Here is a 19,825-nt window from a genome sequence, read left to right as displayed (position 1 = left end):
ATCTATGAATGTGTACTCATCCGCCGTGCCGATGAGGTGATCCAGGAACCTCCCGGGCCCATTCCTCGCTTTTTCTTTTCGTCGAGACTAACACCACTCCACCAATACCTGTCAGATCCCTAGATCGACTGTTGAAATTCCTCTATGGAGATTGCAGCACACCCTGTGCCGATTTCGACATGATGCCAAGAATGTTGTAATAACTCATCTCCCTTCGGACTCGTTCGCTCACTCGTCACTCCAAGGTCAATTCATTGAAAGAATCTCCCGCGGAAAGCGAGATGGACTCGAATTGCATCACATATTGGTTATCACATTTTAGTTTATACTTTATGCCAAATCAATGAGCTTCAGTTGCTTTTTTGGCTGATCAACATTGCAAAGCCCGGGCTCAAGAAATGGTATGCTGAGACTGATGGCGTCCTCGGATCTATTCGCTGTCGCAATTTCCAGAGGGGGTGAGTAAGTCTTGGGAAATTCATATATAACCGGGTTAGCCGCACGGTTGAATGGAAACACCACAGACAAATCTCCTTCCTGTGAACATTCCTTTGCTGAATTCACAATGAAGTCGCAAGGCCTCGCGCTTTTCGGACTATTTGTCTCTTCTGCCTTTGCAGTTCCTGGAGTAAAGAGGCATGGGGATGGCAGCGACCAGCCGATTAGTGGTGCCAAAGGAGCCCCGATCCTAGGTATCTCAAACACTACCAGCGCGCTTGATCAATGCTGACAGTTTCCTCCAAATAGGCGGAACAAACAAGGAACTTGATCTCCAGAACCCAGACCAATTCCGCCCGCCCAGTACCGATAATGGCTTTGTTCCCAATGTCAAGTGGAGCTTCTCTGAATCTCAAACCCGACTTTTCCCAGGTGGTTGGTCTCGAGAGCAAGTAATTCAGGACTTGCCCCAGAGCCATGATATTGCGGGCGCTCAGCAGCATCTGAAAAAGGGCGCTATTCGCGAACTACACTGGCACCGCACGGTTAGTGGCCAAAGCTATACATCTACTGCGGCGTAATACTTATTCTTGTATACAGGCCGAGTGGGGATTTGTCTACAATGGTTCCCTCCTGATTTCCGGCGTTGACGAGAAAGGCAGTTTTACAACTGATGTTCTTGAAACTGGTGATATTTGGTATTTCCCAAAAGGTATGTGATTGTAAGGAGGCTGCTGTGCACGCTCTAACTTTGCAAAGGTGTGGCGCATAACGTCCAGGGTCTAGACGAGGAGAACGAGTATCTCCTCGCGTTTGACGACGGTGACTTTGAGAAGATTGGGTATGTTTCATTAGCCCCTTCATAACTTACCATACTGATCAGGAAGAACCACCTTTATGGTCGACGATTGGATTACCCACACCCCCCGAGACGTTCTTGCAAAGAACTTCGGTGTTGATCCCAAGGTTTTCGACTCGGTCCCCTCCAAGTTCCCTTATATCCTCAATGGCACAGTGAGCAAGGACCTCGAGAAGGCCCCTGAGGGTAACTTACGAGCTGACAATTCCTACGTCTACCACACCTACAAACATCCCTCGGAGCCTGTTCCTGGCCATGGTGGAACCTTCCGCAAGATCGATTCGACAAACTTCCCGATCTCCAAAACCCTTGCTGCTACAATTGTTGAGCTGGAGCCGAAGGGACTCCGTGAGCTCCACTGGCATCCTAATGTAAGTTCTCGAACGCACATCTGTGAGAAGCAGCTTTGTTGACCATTACCTAGGCCGAGGAATGGCTTTATTTCCACCAAGGCCATGCTCGCGCAACCGTCTTTATTGGTGATTCCAAGGCCCGGACTTTCGATTTCCAAGCAGGCGATACAGCTGCCTTCCCCGATAACAGTGGTGAGTGGAATCTCCCCGAGATCTGGATTCCTGCATTCGAGTGCGCGCGCACATGCTAAAATTCACTCAAGGTCACTATATTGAGAACACATCTGAGACCGAGAAGCTTGTTTGGATCGAGCTATACAAGAGCGACCGTGTCGCCGATATCTCTCTGGCTCAGTGGCTGGCTTTGACTCCTGCTGACACTGTTGCCAACGTCTTGAATGTTGATATTGAAGTGATCAAACAGATCAAGAAGGAGAAGCAGGTTCTTGTTCAGGGCAAGAAATAATGTGCCACTTCTTATCAAGTACGTGGCTGAGCTATAAGCCAAGGACCGAGGGCTATTCTCCGAGGCTACCCACACAAGCTATAATTTTCTTATTTTCTTTTCTTTCTATATCCATCTTGGACTTCAATATATAATTATACCCTAATCTACCACAACCGGAATTTCCTGACTACTTGGTAATCTACTCCATCTATGATCGTGAGATCTCGCCAGGAAAATGCGAGGAAAATATAAAGATCAAGGGAAGACGAAGTTACGAAATCCTATGGTTAAGCGTGCCTTCCTAAATAGGAAGGCAGGATGAGGTAGGCAGAGGTTAATGCGCAGTAAATACGTTGGTGAGGAAGGAGCTATCGCCCAAAACGAGATAATAGTCAATCGCAGCACAATGAGACGATTACCCGCAAGTATCAAAATCACCATCCTAACCGCACTCTTGACAGCCAGATTCCGGCCCGAGTTGGGGACCGGCTTCAAATTTCGGCCGGGTAAATCATGGTGACCTTACAAGCATCGATAGATTTTACACAGGAGGTCTAGGTAACCCCCAAGACAATGACCTAATACTCGATTTACCATGAAGCTCTACATAAACTTAGTACACAAGTACAAAAACAACCACACGAAAGCCTGATATAAACTAAAAATTAGCACATTTCCAAAAGAAATGCCGCACTTGATTCCATATGAAACTCCAATAATGCACTTATGCTATAAACCACCAAGAACCAAGCCTGCCCAAGCCCACCGAAGGACCAAAACAAACCCCGCATACACGCCACAAATAATGCTCCGATCCAACGCACTCCTGGCGTGATCAAGATATCTCAATAAAACAATAACAAATAATACAAACTAATTTTTAATCGCCTTCCTGCGCAGTACACCCAGATTCTCCAATCTGTCCCACGCTTTATTCATATCGGAGGACCCCTCGCCCAATGCTGGCCGCAGGTCTAGGCCGTCGAGGGTGTGGAGGGAGCCACTTGTGCCGGCATAGAGCAAGAGCTCCAGAACTCTTCGGCGTAGACGTGTGGCTTGGTCGAGGTGTCTCAAGTATTTCACGTCGGCTTGCGGGTCGGCAAGCGGGACTGTGAATGGGTCGTTGACTTCAACCTCCTTTTCTGTCTTGGGCTCATCTCCCCTGGTAGCCTGGTGAGAGAATTGATCATCGGTACCAAGCTCAGCTAGCGCATCAGAAAGATCGCGGTGATTTCCTTGATGACGGACAACGGCTTTTTCTTGAGCCTTCAGCTTCTTGCGATCGGGATTGCCACTCCCAGTCACTGCGGGAGGATAGAATCCAATGGTCAACGGGTTCCCACGGAGATCAAGTTTGCGCAGGGAACATGCAGTCCCCTTTCCAGTTCGACCTAGCCGACTCAGGATTTGACAAACCCTCCTCATTCTTGATAGGCGGTTGCCAACGATCATCAGTCTAGCAAGACAATTCATTCCAACCAGTGGTTCAACCTCATTAACCGAGTTGAAATTGAGGTTCAAGACCTTGAGATTCGGGAAGCTCAAAGCAAAGTCATTGGGGAGACTCTTCAGTGAGCACGCGGCTAGATCGAGTAGTTGAAGTCGTAGGAGTGGAGCAGAGGGGCAGACACTCCGGGGCGAAAGTTGATTCGATGATAAGAATAATTTGCGAATGTCCTTGACTAGTCCCAAATCAATATCCAGCCTGAAGTCGAGGTCGTTCTCTGTGATCGGTGTTTGTTCTCGCAAAGACAGTACCTCAAGATTATGACAACTTTCGAGGCCAGTAATCGTAGAAAGGTGGTTTTGATCAAGGTAGAGAAGGCTCACAGAAGGGAAAGCACGTGCATCCAAAGTATCCAAATGGTTTTCGGAGAGCTTCAGAGCGCGTAAGCTGATAAGGGAAACAGGGGAGTCAAACTGCCTAACCTGGTTCGCACTGATATCAAGGGTGACAAGTGACGGAAGCCAATCGATATTCCGAACTGATGTCAAACAGTTGTGGCTTAAGTCCAGATCTCGAAGACGGGTCAACTCAGATCCTTCGAAATCCACCGCAGTGATTGAGTTGTTGCTCAATTTCAGACTTAACAAGCCATTCAGATCGGAAATCCCGTTGATGTCGCGGATCTGATTGTCATTCGCCTTTAGCTCCCGGAGATGGATCAAGCTCGAGAACCCATCCAATGTCTCAATGTCGTTTCCTGAAACGTCCAGATATTGCAAATTGACCATGTGACCCCAGGGAGTGAGGTTAGACAGGCAGTTCCTGGAAATCTTCAGGGTTCTTAGGGTTGGAGGAATGCCACTCAATTGACCAATATCGTTATCCGAAACATCCAACTCCTCGAGGCGAGGACAAAATTCATTCAGCTTGTGCAATGTAATCAGCCCCTTCTGGCGCAACACGAGACGACGCACATGTTCCCAGTAAGGCTCATATGGCTCGACATCGGTTATATGCTTGATCAAAGCTTCGGTTGCCAATGCGAATGTTCCATGTACTTGGCGCAGCGAGGAAGGATTTGTGCGTTGAGCCACATAGCTCATTTCAAGATTCAAGGGCCGATCGCCTTGATTGACGGTAAAGTCTGCAAGTGGACTAAGATGGAAGCTGTAAGTCGTGTCAAGCCCGGCGCTCTGGGGAGGCATCAGTGAACGTGCTGCTGACGTTTTCGCGGGCGTCTCTTCAACACGAAGTGATTCATTCCGACGGATGAGGCTTTTCTCATCGACAGTCTCCTCGTTCCTTTCTTCGATTCTTGAGATGGGACGGCCAATAAATGGCTGTCCCCCTACTGAAGTTTGACGTCCTGTGGGAGGAACGGATGTTCGTATGGAATGAGTTTCATAGTCTGCTTGAGTTGTATTTTCATCTGGCACAATTCCGTGGTAGGTGTGATTTGCGTTCGGGTCGGACTGCGCAGTATGAAGCTCCTCCCGAGAAGATGGGCGTGAAAGAACCGGCGATGTGAGACTGACAGTTGAGACACGAGATTGCTTTCCTTCAGATCGGAAATTTGTGGAAGACAATGGCTCCGGCTGCTGGGCTTCGGAGTTTCCTCTTTCAGACAGTTTCCTCTTTGCAGTCTCGTCGGTTCCCCATGATGTAACTCGTGTCCCTGTGTTAGGGACACTGGACGTGAAGCGAGTGAATCTAGATTGGACGGAGCTTGCGCCAAGAGATGGACCTCCATCCCTCGTGTGCGGTCGGACATCAGACTTCTTAGGGGATGCATTTGTAGCCAAAGGACTACCGGCCTTGCTTCTCTCTCGGTCCGTTAAGGTATCCCCTTTTGTAGGAGAACTGAGATCGTGAACTCTCATCATCTCCTGGAGCTCATCCACACTTAGATCGGGGATATCTCTGAATGGGTCATCTGTTTCCTCGGTAGGCTGGAAGACTGGTGCCTTTGGTTCTTCCACCTCGTCTTTCACCCATTGATTCTTTGAGCGGTCATACTTGAACCCATTGACCTCGTTAGGAATGAGATGTGCCACGAGGTCCGAAGCCAGCATGCCCTTCACTTGAGAGTTTTGCGAAGAGCCTGTGGGGGCCGAGGTAACGCTGAAGCCAGACATTTGTGTGTTGATGGTCATCAAATCCTGGGCGATGTTCTCAGCCATGTCATCGGCCATGCCACTGGTCTTTCGTTTTCTCGGTCCGTGAATTCGGATGTTCTGTGAGTTTGGTTCGCCAAGCTCAGTTTGGCCCTCATCCTGGCGATGAGAAGCATGCAAAGACATCTCGCGATCATTGGGATCATCTTGCTCTTGATATTTCTTCAGATGACTGAGAATCAATGGGTTCAACTCCTTCACCTCCCTCACCTTGCGAAGATCTGTTCCGTCGCGACTCGGGGGGCGAGAAAAGGCTTCCCGGGTGGATTCGTCGTCGTAGCTGAAGTCGTCTTCGCTTTCCACATCAGACTCATGCACGCTTGTCAATGCAGCCGCACCCCGTCCTTTTGATCTAATCAGATCCATTATCTTGGTGGCCTCGTTCAGGTAATCCTGGGTGGTAATGGATCCTTTTCGGGAAGTATCGCTGGCGCCAGTAATCTTCACTAATGGAACGTCACCATCAAGCGAAAATGAATCGGAATAATCATTATTATCGAAATTAGTTTCGGAAAAATCCCTGTGAGACGCAATGTGGCTCTCCCCATCGGTTCGTATTTGGCTTGGCGTGGGTGTTCGAGGTCGCTGCATGGATTGAGAAAAGCCCGGCGGCGCAAGATAGTCACTATTTTCGAGTTGTACACCGTGCTGCATAAGGCTTCGTTGCAGAAGCGACATGCTGTCGCCATATTTCTGAGGGGAACCGCCATTGGCATTGTGATATGGCTCGGCACTGTTGTTCCTCATGATTGTTCGGCGCCGTTTAGGGGTGGGGTCCATCCCTGGGGCTCGAGGTACTCGCTTGACATCAGGCGCCATGTTCTCCTTGTTGTTCGGGCGAGTTCCTTGCCGCAAATCGTCAAAGAAATCTTGGCGCATCCAGGCAGATGGCTTCCGAGTGAATCCCGAGCTCGCTGACCTGCTATAATGAGAAAACCCTTGTGAGGCACCGCGAAGATACTTTTGCCGTGTTGATGATCGCTTGCGCGAAGATGGACGCGACCCAAACCCTGCGGCAGCATCATATACTAGTTTGTGCTCGTAGGGGCTGGTGTCCGAGAAATCGAATTTGTCCAGCTCGCCACCTCCAAACTGGCTGATTCGCTGTACAGCATTACGAGACCCGAGACGCTCGTTTCGCCTAGGAGACATATCTTGCAATGATTCATTTCTTGTATTCAAAAAGCTGCGGCTTTCACCCTTTCTCCGCGCTTCCTCGGAGGGCGAAGGGGGCTCTTCTCCTTCTGACGTATCGCTGAAATTATCTTCGAACTGACTCATACGCCGGAGAAGCCTATTATTGGTAAACGTATCGTGGTCACCGAACAACTTCAATGGACTCCCTGATGATGGCATCTTGGACTCGTTCTCCGCCCCTGCCGTGGAAGGACGGACGTGAGACGAAGAGGGACGCGGTAGACCAGGCGACCCAGTGTTGTGAGGAGGATTAAATAAGGGGGAACTTCGGATTTTGGAGTTGGCGAGGAGAGTGGGTGAGAGGTGGTGCGAAGGAAAGGGCGAAGGGGAAAACCGGCGAGGGAAGGAGCGATGGCCTCTGCGGCTGCTGAATTCCACTGTCCCCATGGACAGATCCTGGGGCAGAGAGTGGCTTGTCACGTCCAGGAGACTGTCATCTCGGGGAGACGCGTCAGGGCGAGGTTCGCTGCGGTTGTAGAAAAGGAAGCTATCGCTGGCTGGAGAGCCCGGGCGACTTTCGTTATCGATAGACAGACTTTCCAGCTTGTTGGTGACCTGTTTCAGCGCGGACTTAATAACCTCTGAGGTTGCCTTGCCATCAAGGGTGTTGTTCCGGGAAAACACGATGGGTGTGATTCCCTCATTGCGCAGGTCCTCCAGCCCACTCGCCGTCCGTAGCTGTGTTTCCCCCGCTTGTGAGGACCCTTCCTGGGCCCAATGCACGTCCAGATGCCCATTCTTCTCCCAAGGAGCGCGATTGATGGTCTCTTGTGGTGATTGGTCGCCATTCTCTCGGTCGTGTTCATCCTCACTGGCGGCGTGTTTGGGTTCGTCGTCGCAACTATGGTGCTCGTCTTTATCCTGCCGCGACGGTGTGTCGGTGAAGTCCCATAGATTATCGTCCTGCTTCGTAAATGGGGTGGACCCTAGTTGCGTCGCGGCACCGGGTGTGGGTGGCTTAAACACACTTTCGAGTCCGATCGGCGCAAACAGATCCCGTTGCTCGCCAGCAGCAATTTCCCCGCGCACGAGTCGCCTGCGCCATTCTGGTGTGCCTTCTTTCGTTTCGTTGTCTTTCTTTGATTTGATCTGAACCGTACCGTCCAGCTCCGACTGGATGGAGGCGTTGGAGACGTTTGACACCGATCGTAGAGGGGAGCGCATATCCATGGCGGAGTGCCTGCGGGTGACACCCGGTGTGGGCTTGGGGCTGGCCTTCGGACTCGCCCAACAATCGACTTTTGGGTTGGCCTTGGGGGCAGGCGTAGTCGTTTTGCCCGGAGCTGGTGATCGTGGTTTCCGGGTTCTGGGTGTTCGGGGGGTCTTTGGTGTCGGGGGTTCTCTTCTATGAAAATGGCATGGGCGGGTAACCTTTTTGTTGCTCCCTGGTGATTGTTGCCCTAAGGATCGTCGCGCAGGGACCGGAATGCGACTAGGAGTTCCCTGCTGGCTAGTCTTAGGCGACTCAGTGAGAGATGGTTGAGTTGGGATCGGACTGATGGGCGCTGGAGATGGCCAGTCATCGGACAGACTGTCGAGCCATGGTTGGTTGCTCATTTTCAGTCTTTGTTATGATGCCGATACGCGCGCGTGCCGGGTGTAACAAAAACCTTGAAACACAGCTCAATCCAGCATGGAGGCATGGATCGGAGCTAATAAAAGATCAAATTGAGAAGAACGGTGGGTAGAGACAGTGCGGAGATGCGGTGTCCAGCCCATCCCCACTCAAGCTCCTTGTTTACGATATCGTCTTTGTTTACGCTCTCACGGCGGCTCGTTAACATTGCGACCGGTTGAGATCTATCAAATGTATATTCTATACACTTCACCCTAGTTTTCCACTATGATCAGAAGAATCTGTCCAGCGCCCTTGGAAATATCCCCCGGGCCCCAGATTCAAGCAAACTATTGAGTCTCTTGGAAGCCTAATGCGCTGGCTAGTCCCACTTGGTCTTGCTTTGCTCTTGGGCATGACTTACTCTTGGGTCCTTGCAAAGGGCAATTGAAGTCCTTCAAGTAGGCCAGCTAATTGAAAGGATGCCCAGAGGCCATGGATTTCATTGCGTGATGTCTTTATATGAAAAATATTCTCGCGCGGTGCCGCTCCCACATACATATATATGCAAGGATCGCCATCGAGAGAGAACGCCATATATTGGTTGAAATTACAATGTGGATGCAAATTATTTACTGTAGTCAACGCCCAGGGGCAAAGTACTTCGAGATTGCAGCGAAATTAATAATTGGAATATTGCAGGAAACCCAAATATGTATTGTTCGTGTCTAACTCCTAGGATATTGTCTCCCTCAAGCATGAATGGTACAGTAAGAAAACATGAGATAACGATCGATGACCTTAAACAATGAGTCTCTCGAAAGAGTATTTGCCAACGGCCTTACGGCGCAAGTGTCCAATCTCACGGCTGGTGCGGTTCTTGACCTCACCAGTGGACTTTTTGATCTTAGTGCGGGAAACGTCCTTGGAAGCAGCCTTGAGCGAGAGCGGGAGCATTTTGCCACCGGCATCGCCTTCGTAGCCATCCTCTCCCTCACCAGGCCGGGTGAAGACCATCAAATCAGCACCATTGAGTTTCTCGTAGCGGACCAGGTGAGATGGACCCGAGGCCTCGGCATCCATCTTGGCCAGGGCATCCTCAGAAGTAGTTGTCTGGGTATCGACCTGGTCTGCGAAACGAAGATACTCGCACAAAACACCCTTAAGGTGTGTCGCCTCTTCGACTCCGGCAAGCGCGGCGGCAATCTCGGACTTCATGTCCGTGATCAATTCCATTTCGCGACTAGCAGCGGCTGTGACCGAGTCGGAGTCCTCAAAGTCACCCGCTGCCGGGATGGCCGAGATCCAACCGGACGGACCAACAGCATCCACAGAGGCAGTGAGGAGATCAATGATGATATTGAGAGAAAGGGCGGGGGTAATTTGATCGAGAGTAATAGGTGTTGGGGGGTTTTCAGTGAAGCGAGAAGTGTAACCTCCGGTAGCGAGAGAAAGGCGGAGGTGGTGGACCATAGAAATGAGTTCTGTCCGCGAGAGATTGGAGCGCAGGGAATGAACGACAACTGGGATGGGCTGCGAGTGGATCTTTTGGAGGGAGGTGTTAAGACCAGCGAAGATATCCTTCAAACTTGCCGTTTCGGCACCAAGCTGTTTTGAAAGCTCTTGTGTAGGAGTAGCGAGAACACCACTTGTGATCGCGCGAGCAGTCTCCTCCAGAGTGCCGGAATGGGAACGCGCCTGGTTCAAGAAAGCCTTAAGGGCGTAAGCCAATTCGTCTGAGGAAATAAGAGTGGGCCCTTCGAGGACTTGGTTGACCTGCTTCAAAGAAGGATCTGAATCGAGGAGAGCTTGGATGAACGATCCGGTAGGGAATGTCTGCAGAATACGTGGCTTACACGCCCGACGGAGGGCGATCTCAACGTTGTCGAGAGACAGATGACCCAAGCGAATGAGCCAGTCGCAGGTAGTCGGGGGCCACATGGCAACACGGAGTTGAGATGAAGCGGACGCCGACACTGTATCAATCTTGGTTGATTCCTCCACGGCGAAAATTTTTGAAAGCAAGAAAAGAGTGGCCTCAGGGTTGACATACTGTCCACGAACAGGAAGTATGGTTGAAGTCTCGGAGGTGTTGAAGTACGTCAAAACGGCATTATCAAACAAATCAATGTTCTTTGTCTTGGTCGCTTTCTCGATAGTCTTCGTAAGCTGAGTCCATTTCTCAACCTGCTCTGGTGAAGTGAGACGAAGGGAGGCGATGTTCTCAGTGCGGTGTTTTTTCGATGCGATATCCCACTGTGCTCCAGAAGAACCAATACCTCTACCGATGGCATCAATAAGTAAACTATCTCTTGAGCGCTTGAGCGAAGAGCTGGGCGCACTAGGAAGAGAGCTCAAGTCAAAGGCAATGAGAGTGTTTCCCTTAGTTGCGACGGCAATTCCAAGTTTGGCGAAGTAGCTGATGAAGTTTGTGGAACTTTCTGGAGCAGATCCGGTGCTCGACAAAATATCACCAGCGGGAATACTGCGCTGCACAGAGTGGTACTGGGTATCATAAACTGCCACAAGAGACTTTTGTGCTCCGATCACGGACTGTGGTGAAATGCGCATGATAGATGAGAACTCCTCATCATCAAGGACAAATTGCGATGTAACGGAGGGCGAATATTGAGAAAGGTCAACATTGATGAATCCCTTCTCAAAAGAAAGGCTCAAACCAGCTGAGCCAGAATGGAAGCTCCATTGCATAGCATTGCCGTTGGTAGTTTCCAAGCCGCTAGCATCAGGAATATGGAACGTTTGGAGATGGCGCAGGCGCTGACTTTCGTCCAATGGTGACTCCGACTTCGAATGCGCCGGAACGGAAAACATTTGAACAACGATATCTTTCAGGGAAATGCGCTTCATGTTCTTTGGCTGCGATACTAGAAGCAAGATAGATGGCTCGTTGGCGCCGGTGGTGGTCAGATCGCCCAGTGCCAAAGAAGCCAAATCCTGTCGTCTTTTGAATAGAGCCTTCTTGGCATCATCGAATTCGACCAAGAAACTGGATTGGACATTGTGAGTGGAGCAGACCTTGGCAATCTCGCTGTGCTGAATGCTCCATCGCTGGGTCTTCAAATCAGACGACAGCCTACGCACACGACCATCCTCGTGGACTGCCAAAATATCGAATGGGTCTGTTTCTCCTTCGGCATCGGTACTAGAGGGGACAATGCCCACAAAGGTTGTAGGGCTGGTCGAGTCGGTAACGGTAGTGGATGAGGAAGAGATGACCGGGGCGCTTGAGCCGCTACTGCCGATCTCCTCCACAAAGCACTTGATCTGGTGTTCAGGCTTAGTGACCGCAGTGTAAGTCTGCCTTCGGACTATCGACTTCTTCGACAGCTTCCTGCGAACTGAGCATGGGCGGCAAGAGAAAGTAGATTGCGGCGGGACGGCGTAGGAGGTCACAAGCTTGGGTGTTTGAACCTAGTGGAAATTAGACTCAAATATAAAGGAAACAACACGGCAAATGTATCATAACGTACGTTATAAATGTTCACGGCTTCTCCGTCCACTGCAACTGCAACTTCATATCGCTTACGCTTTTTCGCATCGGCGAGACTGAAGACATCGCCGATACGTGTTTTGCCAGTAGAAGCATGAAGGGGGCGAGGCAATTGCGCCAGGACTGATGGAGACTGCAAATCCATGACGAAATGAATACCAGGAAACACAATTTGCTTGATTTCCTGTCTCTTCAAAGCGTATGATCTTTTTGATGCAGACCCATCCAAATTGGAAATCTGAAAAATTTTCGGGGTTACGTCGGGCCGGGAATCCACCCCTAGTCTATATCAGGCCTAGCGGGGCACAGATGGAGCAATCAGCCTGACATAAGCAATTAACGCGCCCCCCGGCCCTTGCGCGTCGGACGTGTTTGAAGCTATGGAAATTGGCCTCAACTTGATTCTTGATTCAGACAGTTGCTTTACACTTGACATTTTTACTCTATCCTTTCAATGGTATATCTGAGTTATTATTTGCTCCCTGGTCTCTTCTCAGGGATCATCTGACTGTTTAGCGCATGAACATTGTATCCAATCTACCGATGGCTATGGGAACCGATGAACAGCAGGTCATACATCCTTTCTTCCGACAAGGTCAGAATGTGTCCCATAGCCGCAGGTGACCTAAAGCTTACTCTCTCTAGAATTTGGAGTCTCCGCCAAATCTACCCCCATTGATAACACCGTCACGGAAGTGAATACCCACGCAAATAAGCCTCCATCGATAAGCAGCCAAAGTTCTGTCTCTGAGCAGGAGACCGAGGACCGGGAAAGTTGGAATAACATAAAATTCAAAAACAAAACCGCGAGCTCGGTGGATGTTGAGGAAGACCCCAACGAAAGCCGGAGAAAGAGGCGAAGAACGGATAAACCCCAAACAGCCGAGGCCACCACCATTTCAGGTGCAGGTCTCACAGGATGGCTCGGCGTGACCACACCCGCGCCTTCGTCAGTCGATACTCTTGAGCCTGAAACCGATTTGTCTCTATCTCGCCCTCAAGCTCCGCCGGCGGAGGCTCAACAACCTGCGAAGGACATCCAACCATCGACACTGGTCGATAATGAGATACCAAAGGGTCGGGTTGGGCGCACTTCCGCAAGACAAAAGACTTTGCGGTTGAATTCTAAAGGGGGTTTCTTGTCATCTCCTGCCACCAGCCCCCCTCCAGATACAAACAAAAACGCGACAGGGAAGCGCCGGAGGCCGCGAAAGGGCGAGCAAAAGATTGTTAAGATCAAGTATAGTGTTGGCACAGAAAGGGATCTGGGGAAATTGATTAATGACATCCTCGATGGGCAAGTGGTTCATAGACCCGCTCCCACTGTGTCCTCCTCTCAGCCACGCAAGACGAAAAGCCAAGCTCGAAAGCCCACGCACCCATTTTTCAATAAAAAATCGTCAGAAAAGCCTGGATCTACCGTTCCTATTGAGTCTCAATCAGAATCCGCAGGTACGAGTTCGAGTGTGCCTCTAAGCGAAACTATTGCCGGGGCCTCGGACAAAAAGCGGATTGTAGCGGCCTCGGGAACTTCGTTTATTAGGCCTGCCCGTCGAGTCCCCAAGTTCCTCGAATTGATCGATCCTATCTGGCCACCGCGAGATCTTGTGCATGTCAGAGATGTTCACCCGCCTCCAAATATTGACGATCGTGCCTGGCACATTCCCCAAGATCGAAAGAAGTCGAAGATCGCAGCTATCTCTGTCAGAGATGAAGAAAATGTACTTCTAGCTGGGACAGCCGAAGCAAGAAGGATTGCTTGCTTGCCTAAAAATGAATATGATGGCCCAGCTGTTCTCCGACATCCCGCGCGACATGTCGCCAGCAGCCAAGTCCTGCAGACAGCAATGGAAAGACAAATGTCATGGTCTTCACCAAACCGCCAATTTCCTTGGAACTCGTCTAGCCCAGCCCTTGCCAGACTTCGGTCGGCCCTACTCACGTCAGTTTCGGCGTTCGATTGCGGAACGTACGAACCACAACTTTGGACGCAGAAGTATGCCCCTCAGTCAGCTGAACATGTTCTTCAGCTTGGTCGTGAACCCCAAGTCCTTCGTGACTGGCTACGGCATCTCAAGATTACAGCTGTGGACACGGGCAAAGCCTCGAAAGAAACGGCGAAATCAAAATCAAAACGAGAGAAAAAAGCGAAGAAGCGCCAAAAATTAGACAAACTTGATGGCTTCATTGTATCAAGCGGAGATGAGGCGTCTGAAATGGACAATCTCTCTGGCTCAGATGATGAATTAGCGGGTGGGGTGACGACAACACCGCATAGGACAGTCGTCAGGTCAGGAGATATGGCACACGGAGTGGAAAAGAGTCCAATGGCCAATGCGATTCTTCTGAGTGGCCCGGCGGGCTGCGGTAAAACCGCTTCCGTTTACGCCGTTGCAAAGGAGCTCGATTTTGAAGTCTTCGAGATCAACCCCGGAAGCCGACGAAGTGCCCGAGACATGCTGGAGCGAGTCGGAGATATGACACAAAACCATCTTGTCCATCTTCTCAATGAATCCGAAAATCCAACAGACAATGGCAAGGATCCTGCCAAGCAAAACAAGCTGATGAGCTTTTTCAAAGGCTCAGCCTCAAAAGCTAGCAAGCCGGTCTCAGGGTCTGGCGAATCAAGCCCTAAGCCAGACACTGTACCCAAACGACCTCGGGAGCAAAAACAGTCATTAATTTTGCTTGAAGAAGCTGATCTCCTCTTTGATGAAGATCGCCAGTTCTGGACAGGCGTCTTGACTCTCATCAGCCAATCCAGACGACCGATTATCATCACCTGCAACGATGAGAGTTTAATCCCGACCCAGGACATGTCTCTTCACGCTATACTACGGTTTCACAAGCCTGCTCCCGACTTTGGTGTCGATTACCTGCTTCTGGTTGCCGCTAACGAGGGGCACATGTTAAAGAGGGAAGCCGTCACCCGACTTTATCAAGGATCTGGAATGGACCTTCGAAAGTCACTGATGGATCTGAACTTTTGGTGTCAGATGGGTGTCGGCAGCGCGAAAGCAGGCTTGGATTGGCTGCTTCCCAATTGGCCACCAGGATCAAACGTGGACCATGATGGGGATCGGCTTCGAGTCCTGAGCCTCAACACATATGATCGATATATGGGCTGGCTCAACCGTGATATGCTGCTCGCTCAGGGCTCATTGGATGAAGAGACGGAATTAATTCGCAACACCTTCCAATGGTGGGGCCTCGGTTTGCAAGATTCTGAAGATATGGCCGGGAAGAGCGAAGTCGAACTTCTTCCATCTGAACAATTCCAGTCTATTCCCAGGACAACAAAACTTGACATGCTGTCTCGGGAGGCGGATTATTATGATATGAGAAGTTCCCTCGATATCCTTGGTCTCAATCTGTCCATGGACACGAACAAAGTAAGTGTGATCAATACATCCGCAGAAACATCAGCTAATTAGTTACCAGGACCCCGTTGATATCTCCGCACCACCACCCCCAGAAGGATACAAATCCAATTATCTTGACAGCTACCCCCTCCTGCACACAGATCTGCGAATCGAGTATTCAGGCCTCAGTGAATCCATCGGCGCCACCTTCGATGCATTGATAAGCCGAAATTTCCGCCCCTCAACCACCGAGGACCTCGAATCCGTGTATGCAAACCGCGCTCTGAGTAAAACCATTACCTCCGCATATCCTCCGCAAACTCCCCCATCCACTGTATTCCAATTCCAGCGCATCTTTGAACCCATCATGCGCGCAAACTACTCAAATCCCACCCCAACTGCTCGACATGCTCCCTCATTCGAGAACGGAATCGCACCGATTACTGAAGACCTGGCCCCGTACATCCGTGGCATCATGGTCTTCGATGGCCGCCTACACCAATACCGCGAGAGCTTGTTCGCGCTCACGGCGCAGGAACACGGGCGCGGCGAGAAGCGATCACGCACAACGCGCGCGAGTCGCGCAGCCCTCGAAGGAGGCGATAAAGCCTCAACGCGCAAAGAGAGATGGTTCGCTCTTGATACGCCTTACTACAAGGTGCAGAACACTGCAGGGCCGGATTGGCAGCAGGTTTTGTTCCAGATGGGGTACTTCCATGTCCAACCTATGGTTGAGGCATTTGTCCCGGGAAGTGACCAAGTTCCAGGCGACAGACCTGTGTGATCCAATATAATATATGTATTTATGAAAACGATCTTAAGATAGATGTTCTAGCTGCCAGTTTTGAAATGTATACCTAACACCATTCAACATCTTTGCTGAACAAACCTATATCCAATTATTGCCGAACCACACAACCTTCCAACTGCAGGACTATGTCTCCCACTGGGGACAAAGGAGAGACGGGGGATACCGTCAAAAGTGGCACCTCTCGTCGCTCCGAAAACCTTCGCTTACTCCAACATGCCTTCAAATATAAATTCTTATGAAAAAAATGATTAAAGATTGTTCGCTATGCTGGTATGGCCTAAGATCGCTCCAAACATTGTCATAAGAATACGGAGACATTGAACAGAGTAAGAAAAACCCGGCAGCCATCGCCCATAACGAAAGATGCCACAAATCGACGAAGCTGTCCTGACCAGCAGGAACCTGTACAAACGCAAGTCAGCACTACAACCGAGTATACGAAGCCCGCGCAACTGAACCCAAGCACCCACAGCAGCAAAAGAATACATAAACTCTCCACAATTAGGACGCAACTCTACCCGACGCGACGGGCTTCGGCACCTCGGGCCCGTTGAACTGCGCCATATGATAACGTCCGTGATCCTGCTTGAAATCAAAGAGAGAGTCGTCCGAGTCGCGCCGCGATGAAGGATATGCGTTTCCGTGGGATGGTTGTCCGTCTTCGGCGCCGAATCGTTGTGTCGCGTAGCGAGCGTAGAAGCCTGACTTTCGTTTGTGTTCTTCTAGATCTTCGCGGTCATCGCGGGCCATGCGCTTCTTGTAGAGGACTATCAGGACGATGATAGCTATGAGGAGGAGGCTGAAGGTGTTCGGGGTCAGTATTTGGGGCCCTGGTGGTTCTGTGACGAAGTGGGATGATGTGACGTTGTGCTTACACCCCTGATATAGCGGCTGGAATGCCGACCGTCACTGCTGCGCTGGTGGGTTTTGTGCAGCTGGACATGGTCTCGTCGCCATTGCAGTCCCGGCGGAGGAGGGTAAGGAGTGTGGATGCCATCTTTCCGAATTTGGATTATGGATGTATAGATGATAACGAGAGTGTGTTGACCTGTAGAACCGGATAGTAAAAGAGTGAAGGGGTTCGTGATGGTCAGATTGGAGTCAGGGGATAAAGGATCGTGTGGGGGAAGAAGATTCCAAGCGAACACCCGAATCTTCTAAGAGAATGTAAGTGGGAAAAAAAAAGACAGGGAAATATGCAGTGCACCGGAAGACCTGTATCGCTTGTTATGACTGTTTCCAATGCGGAGTATAAGACAGTCGACGATGTTGATTCGTCGCGATGAAAAGGGGGTGGCTTGTTTCGTCGAGTATGGGGTTACATTCCTTGCTGTTTAGGCCGTCCGGGGCTATTTTGGGCGTTAGTCTTGGGAAGAGAAGCTTCATGCGTACAAAACACGGAGTACGGAGTATAGAGAAGTCGATTGTATAGAGAAGATCCTATCTCCAATCATCTTTCTTAATATTGGGGGTTTACCTTCAGGGATTGCCAGTTCCACTGCCAATGTGTGATTGGCCTTGTGGAATAGTCCATTTCCCCAGTATTACTCCATACAAATCAGTATACTCCGTGCTCCATACTCCGTACTTCGTACATGTATCGAGCTACATTCTGATGTTCGATCTTTGTCTCATGCAGGCACTGCACAGATGATCGTGGAAAATCGCCAGAGCCTGCGCACGGCGCATATATTGACACCTAAGAAAGAGGGCCACCAGCGCATTGGGCTTTAATCTATTTTTATACTACAGCATATATGTACAGGACCGGAAATCTCAATTATCGACAGGCTTTGCAGCATCCAGCTTGGCCAATACCTCACTCTTGGGTACCTCCTCACTCCACTTCTTGCGAGGGTGCTCAAAAGTCGACCCAATCCGACCATACGAGATACCGCCCAGTTGACCGACCGGCCGCAACTTCTCCAAGTCAATGTGACTATAATCCTCGTTGGCCGTGCCTTCCTTCACCCAGAACCGGGTAGCTTTGATGAGAACAGTAGCGGCAAGGCTCATTCCAGGCTGCTGATGATCCGTGAACTCCTTGATGTCGACGACCTTGCCTTCAATGTTGAACACCGACTCTGCAACTCGGGATGGCTTCACTGTACTTGACGGTGCCTCGTGCAGACCGGAGACATCCCACTCGGACACACCGTACGGAGCATCGATCGAGGTCGCGTTGACAGCCTCGATCATATTTTCGGATACTGTGTTGATAACACACTCGCCGGTTTCCTTGAGGTTGTGGTAGGTATCTTTAACCCGACCTGGTCGAGACGAGAAGCCCACAATGAACATCGGGGGATCGTGGTCGATGACTTGGAAGTAACTAAACGGGGAAAGGTTCTTTTCACCCTTGGCATTGACGGTACTCAGGAACCCCACAGGTCGCGGCGCAATCCCAGAGACAAGGAGACGGTAGTTGTTGATCATGGGACGATCTGGTGCGTAGGGGTCGATTTCATGATGTTTTTGCACCAGGCTAGCTCCATTGTCGGGTACACCTTGTCCATACTCCCAATTGGGATTTGGGGATTTTGTCACTTCGATAGGCTTAGAGTGATCAAAATCTGGACGTTGGGCTTGGAGCTTGTCAAAGTCGCCTGCGTCTTGGATGATTTTGTAATTCTTTTGTGCCGCAGCGGTTTCAGACTCTGATGCCACGGCTGCTGCCGAGGAAATCATTCGTATCTGGCTCGATGAATGAGACCCAATTCGAGATGTAGATATGAAGGTCGATTTCCAAGTCCTAGATGTAAGTTAGACATTGATGTGTCCAGAAATGGTACACGTACTGGTTGGACACAAATCGTCCAATTGCTCTTACGCGAGTCATGCTGGAAAGAACCAAGTGGTTCATAAATAATAAAAATATAGATCAATGCAATTGTGATTCTTGTCTTAACCTGATTAATAATTCTTTTTGCCCGTGAAGACCGAAAAAAAAGTCGGAGGCCTTCCGATACTCGGGATCTCGATCCGACACGATAAGATTTGGGTCCATCACAACAGCCCTATCTTTTGCTACTCATCATATATCTCTGACTACATCTAGATGATGTATGTCACCCTGATCTATGGCCATCCAATTATCGACGCATGGGAAGTCATCAAATTCCTGGTGGGAATTGAGAACTACCTAGAGAAACTGAGAAGTATGATACTTGGCCTAAACACGCATGCTGAATGCAGCCGAGTGGTGTTGATGGAAACAGCTTGGAATTACAACAGCTTATTTCAGACAGCGGGCCGTATCCACCGTCTTGGGCAGAGCCAGCCGCAGAAAGTATGGCTGTTATTCCACAAACATGGGTTGAGGCAGTACCGGTATCATATAGGAATGAAGGGAGACGGGTTCTTATGATCTGGTATCCAATGAAGCTCAATCCCTGTTCGTATGGGCGAACATTGACTAGGAGTTCATTCTATCAGCTCCCAGAGTTCGATGGCGGAAATTACCGCACGATTATATCTTTGTACAAAGAAAAGGATAGGTTTATTACGGGGACAAGCGGTCTAGATATCGATGTATTATGGATATTGCATGTCTGGGATTGAGGTATAACGAGCACGGAGTAGGCCACTTGCCGATCAATGATTTAGGCTCGATCTTGACGTGAACCTTGTTTGATGCAATAAAACCCTGCAAATATAACATAAAGCGGAT

The 19,825-nt window shown here is 50.0% G+C and overlaps 7 protein-coding genes across 7 annotated transcripts; 2 read left to right on the top strand and 5 right to left on the bottom strand.

Annotated features, from left to right (window-relative positions):
• Window positions 1-565: 565 nt before the first annotated feature.
• Window positions 566-2,116, top strand: N7457_004883 (Bicupin oxalate decarboxylase/oxidase; the record flags this gene model as incomplete). The annotated part of the gene is made up of 7 exons (XM_057175928.1): window positions 566-692; window positions 748-983; window positions 1,039-1,150; window positions 1,198-1,279; window positions 1,326-1,668; window positions 1,722-1,842; window positions 1,914-2,116. The coding sequence occupies 7 exons, from the start codon at window positions 566-568 to the stop codon at window positions 2,114-2,116; spliced, it is 1,224 nt and encodes a 407-aa protein (XP_057032975.1).
• Window positions 2,117-2,971: 855 nt separating this feature from the next.
• N7457_004882 (uncharacterized protein) lies at window positions 2,972-8,473 on the bottom strand (the record flags this gene model as incomplete). The annotated part of the gene is made up of 1 exon (XM_057175927.1): window positions 2,972-8,473. The coding sequence occupies one exon, from the start codon at window positions 8,471-8,473 to the stop codon at window positions 2,972-2,974; it is 5,502 nt and encodes a 1,833-aa protein (XP_057032974.1).
• Window positions 8,474-9,272: 799 nt separating this feature from the next.
• N7457_004881 (uncharacterized protein) lies at window positions 9,273-12,127 on the bottom strand (the record flags this gene model as incomplete). The annotated part of the gene is made up of 2 exons (XM_057175926.1): window positions 9,273-11,903; window positions 11,963-12,127. The coding sequence occupies 2 exons, from the start codon at window positions 12,125-12,127 to the stop codon at window positions 9,273-9,275; spliced, it is 2,796 nt and encodes a 931-aa protein (XP_057032973.1).
• Window positions 12,128-12,501: 374 nt separating this feature from the next.
• N7457_004880 (uncharacterized protein) lies at window positions 12,502-16,128 on the top strand (the record flags this gene model as incomplete). The annotated part of the gene is made up of 3 exons (XM_057175925.1): window positions 12,502-12,577; window positions 12,628-15,374; window positions 15,424-16,128. 3 exons carry the CDS (start codon window positions 12,502-12,504, stop codon window positions 16,126-16,128), a joined length of 3,528 nt encoding a protein of 1,175 aa, XP_057032972.1.
• A 325-nt stretch (window positions 16,129-16,453) lies between these two features.
• Window positions 16,454-16,643, bottom strand: N7457_004879 (uncharacterized protein; the record flags this gene model as incomplete). The annotated part of the gene is given in 2 exon segments (XM_057175924.1): window positions 16,454-16,557; window positions 16,568-16,643. 2 exon segments carry the CDS (start codon window positions 16,641-16,643, stop codon window positions 16,454-16,456), a joined length of 180 nt encoding a protein of 59 aa, XP_057032971.1.
• Window positions 16,644-16,656: 13 nt separating this feature from the next.
• On the bottom strand, window positions 16,657-17,152 carry N7457_004878 (uncharacterized protein; the record flags this gene model as incomplete). Its single annotated transcript, XM_057175923.1, has 2 exons — window positions 16,657-16,954; window positions 17,031-17,152. The coding sequence occupies 2 exons, from the start codon at window positions 17,150-17,152 to the stop codon at window positions 16,657-16,659; spliced, it is 420 nt and encodes a 139-aa protein (XP_057032970.1).
• Window positions 17,153-17,931: 779 nt separating this feature from the next.
• N7457_004877 (flavin reductase family protein) lies at window positions 17,932-18,994 on the bottom strand (the record flags this gene model as incomplete). Its single annotated transcript, XM_057175922.1, has 2 exons — window positions 17,932-18,907; window positions 18,954-18,994. The coding sequence occupies 2 exons, from the start codon at window positions 18,992-18,994 to the stop codon at window positions 17,932-17,934; spliced, it is 1,017 nt and encodes a 338-aa protein (XP_057032969.1).
• Between the last annotated feature and the right edge of the window lie 831 nt (window positions 18,995-19,825).

The sequence above is a fragment of the Penicillium paradoxum genome (genome assembly GCF_028828445.1).
Source record: "Penicillium paradoxum strain IBT 22861 chromosome Unknown utg000004l_segment0_segment0, whole genome shotgun sequence".
NCBI classification, from domain to species: domain Eukaryota; kingdom Fungi; phylum Ascomycota; class Eurotiomycetes; order Eurotiales; family Aspergillaceae; genus Penicillium; species Penicillium paradoxum.
The sequence above is the reverse complement of the archived record's forward strand: the minus strand, read 5'-3'. Positions and strand labels throughout refer to the sequence as shown.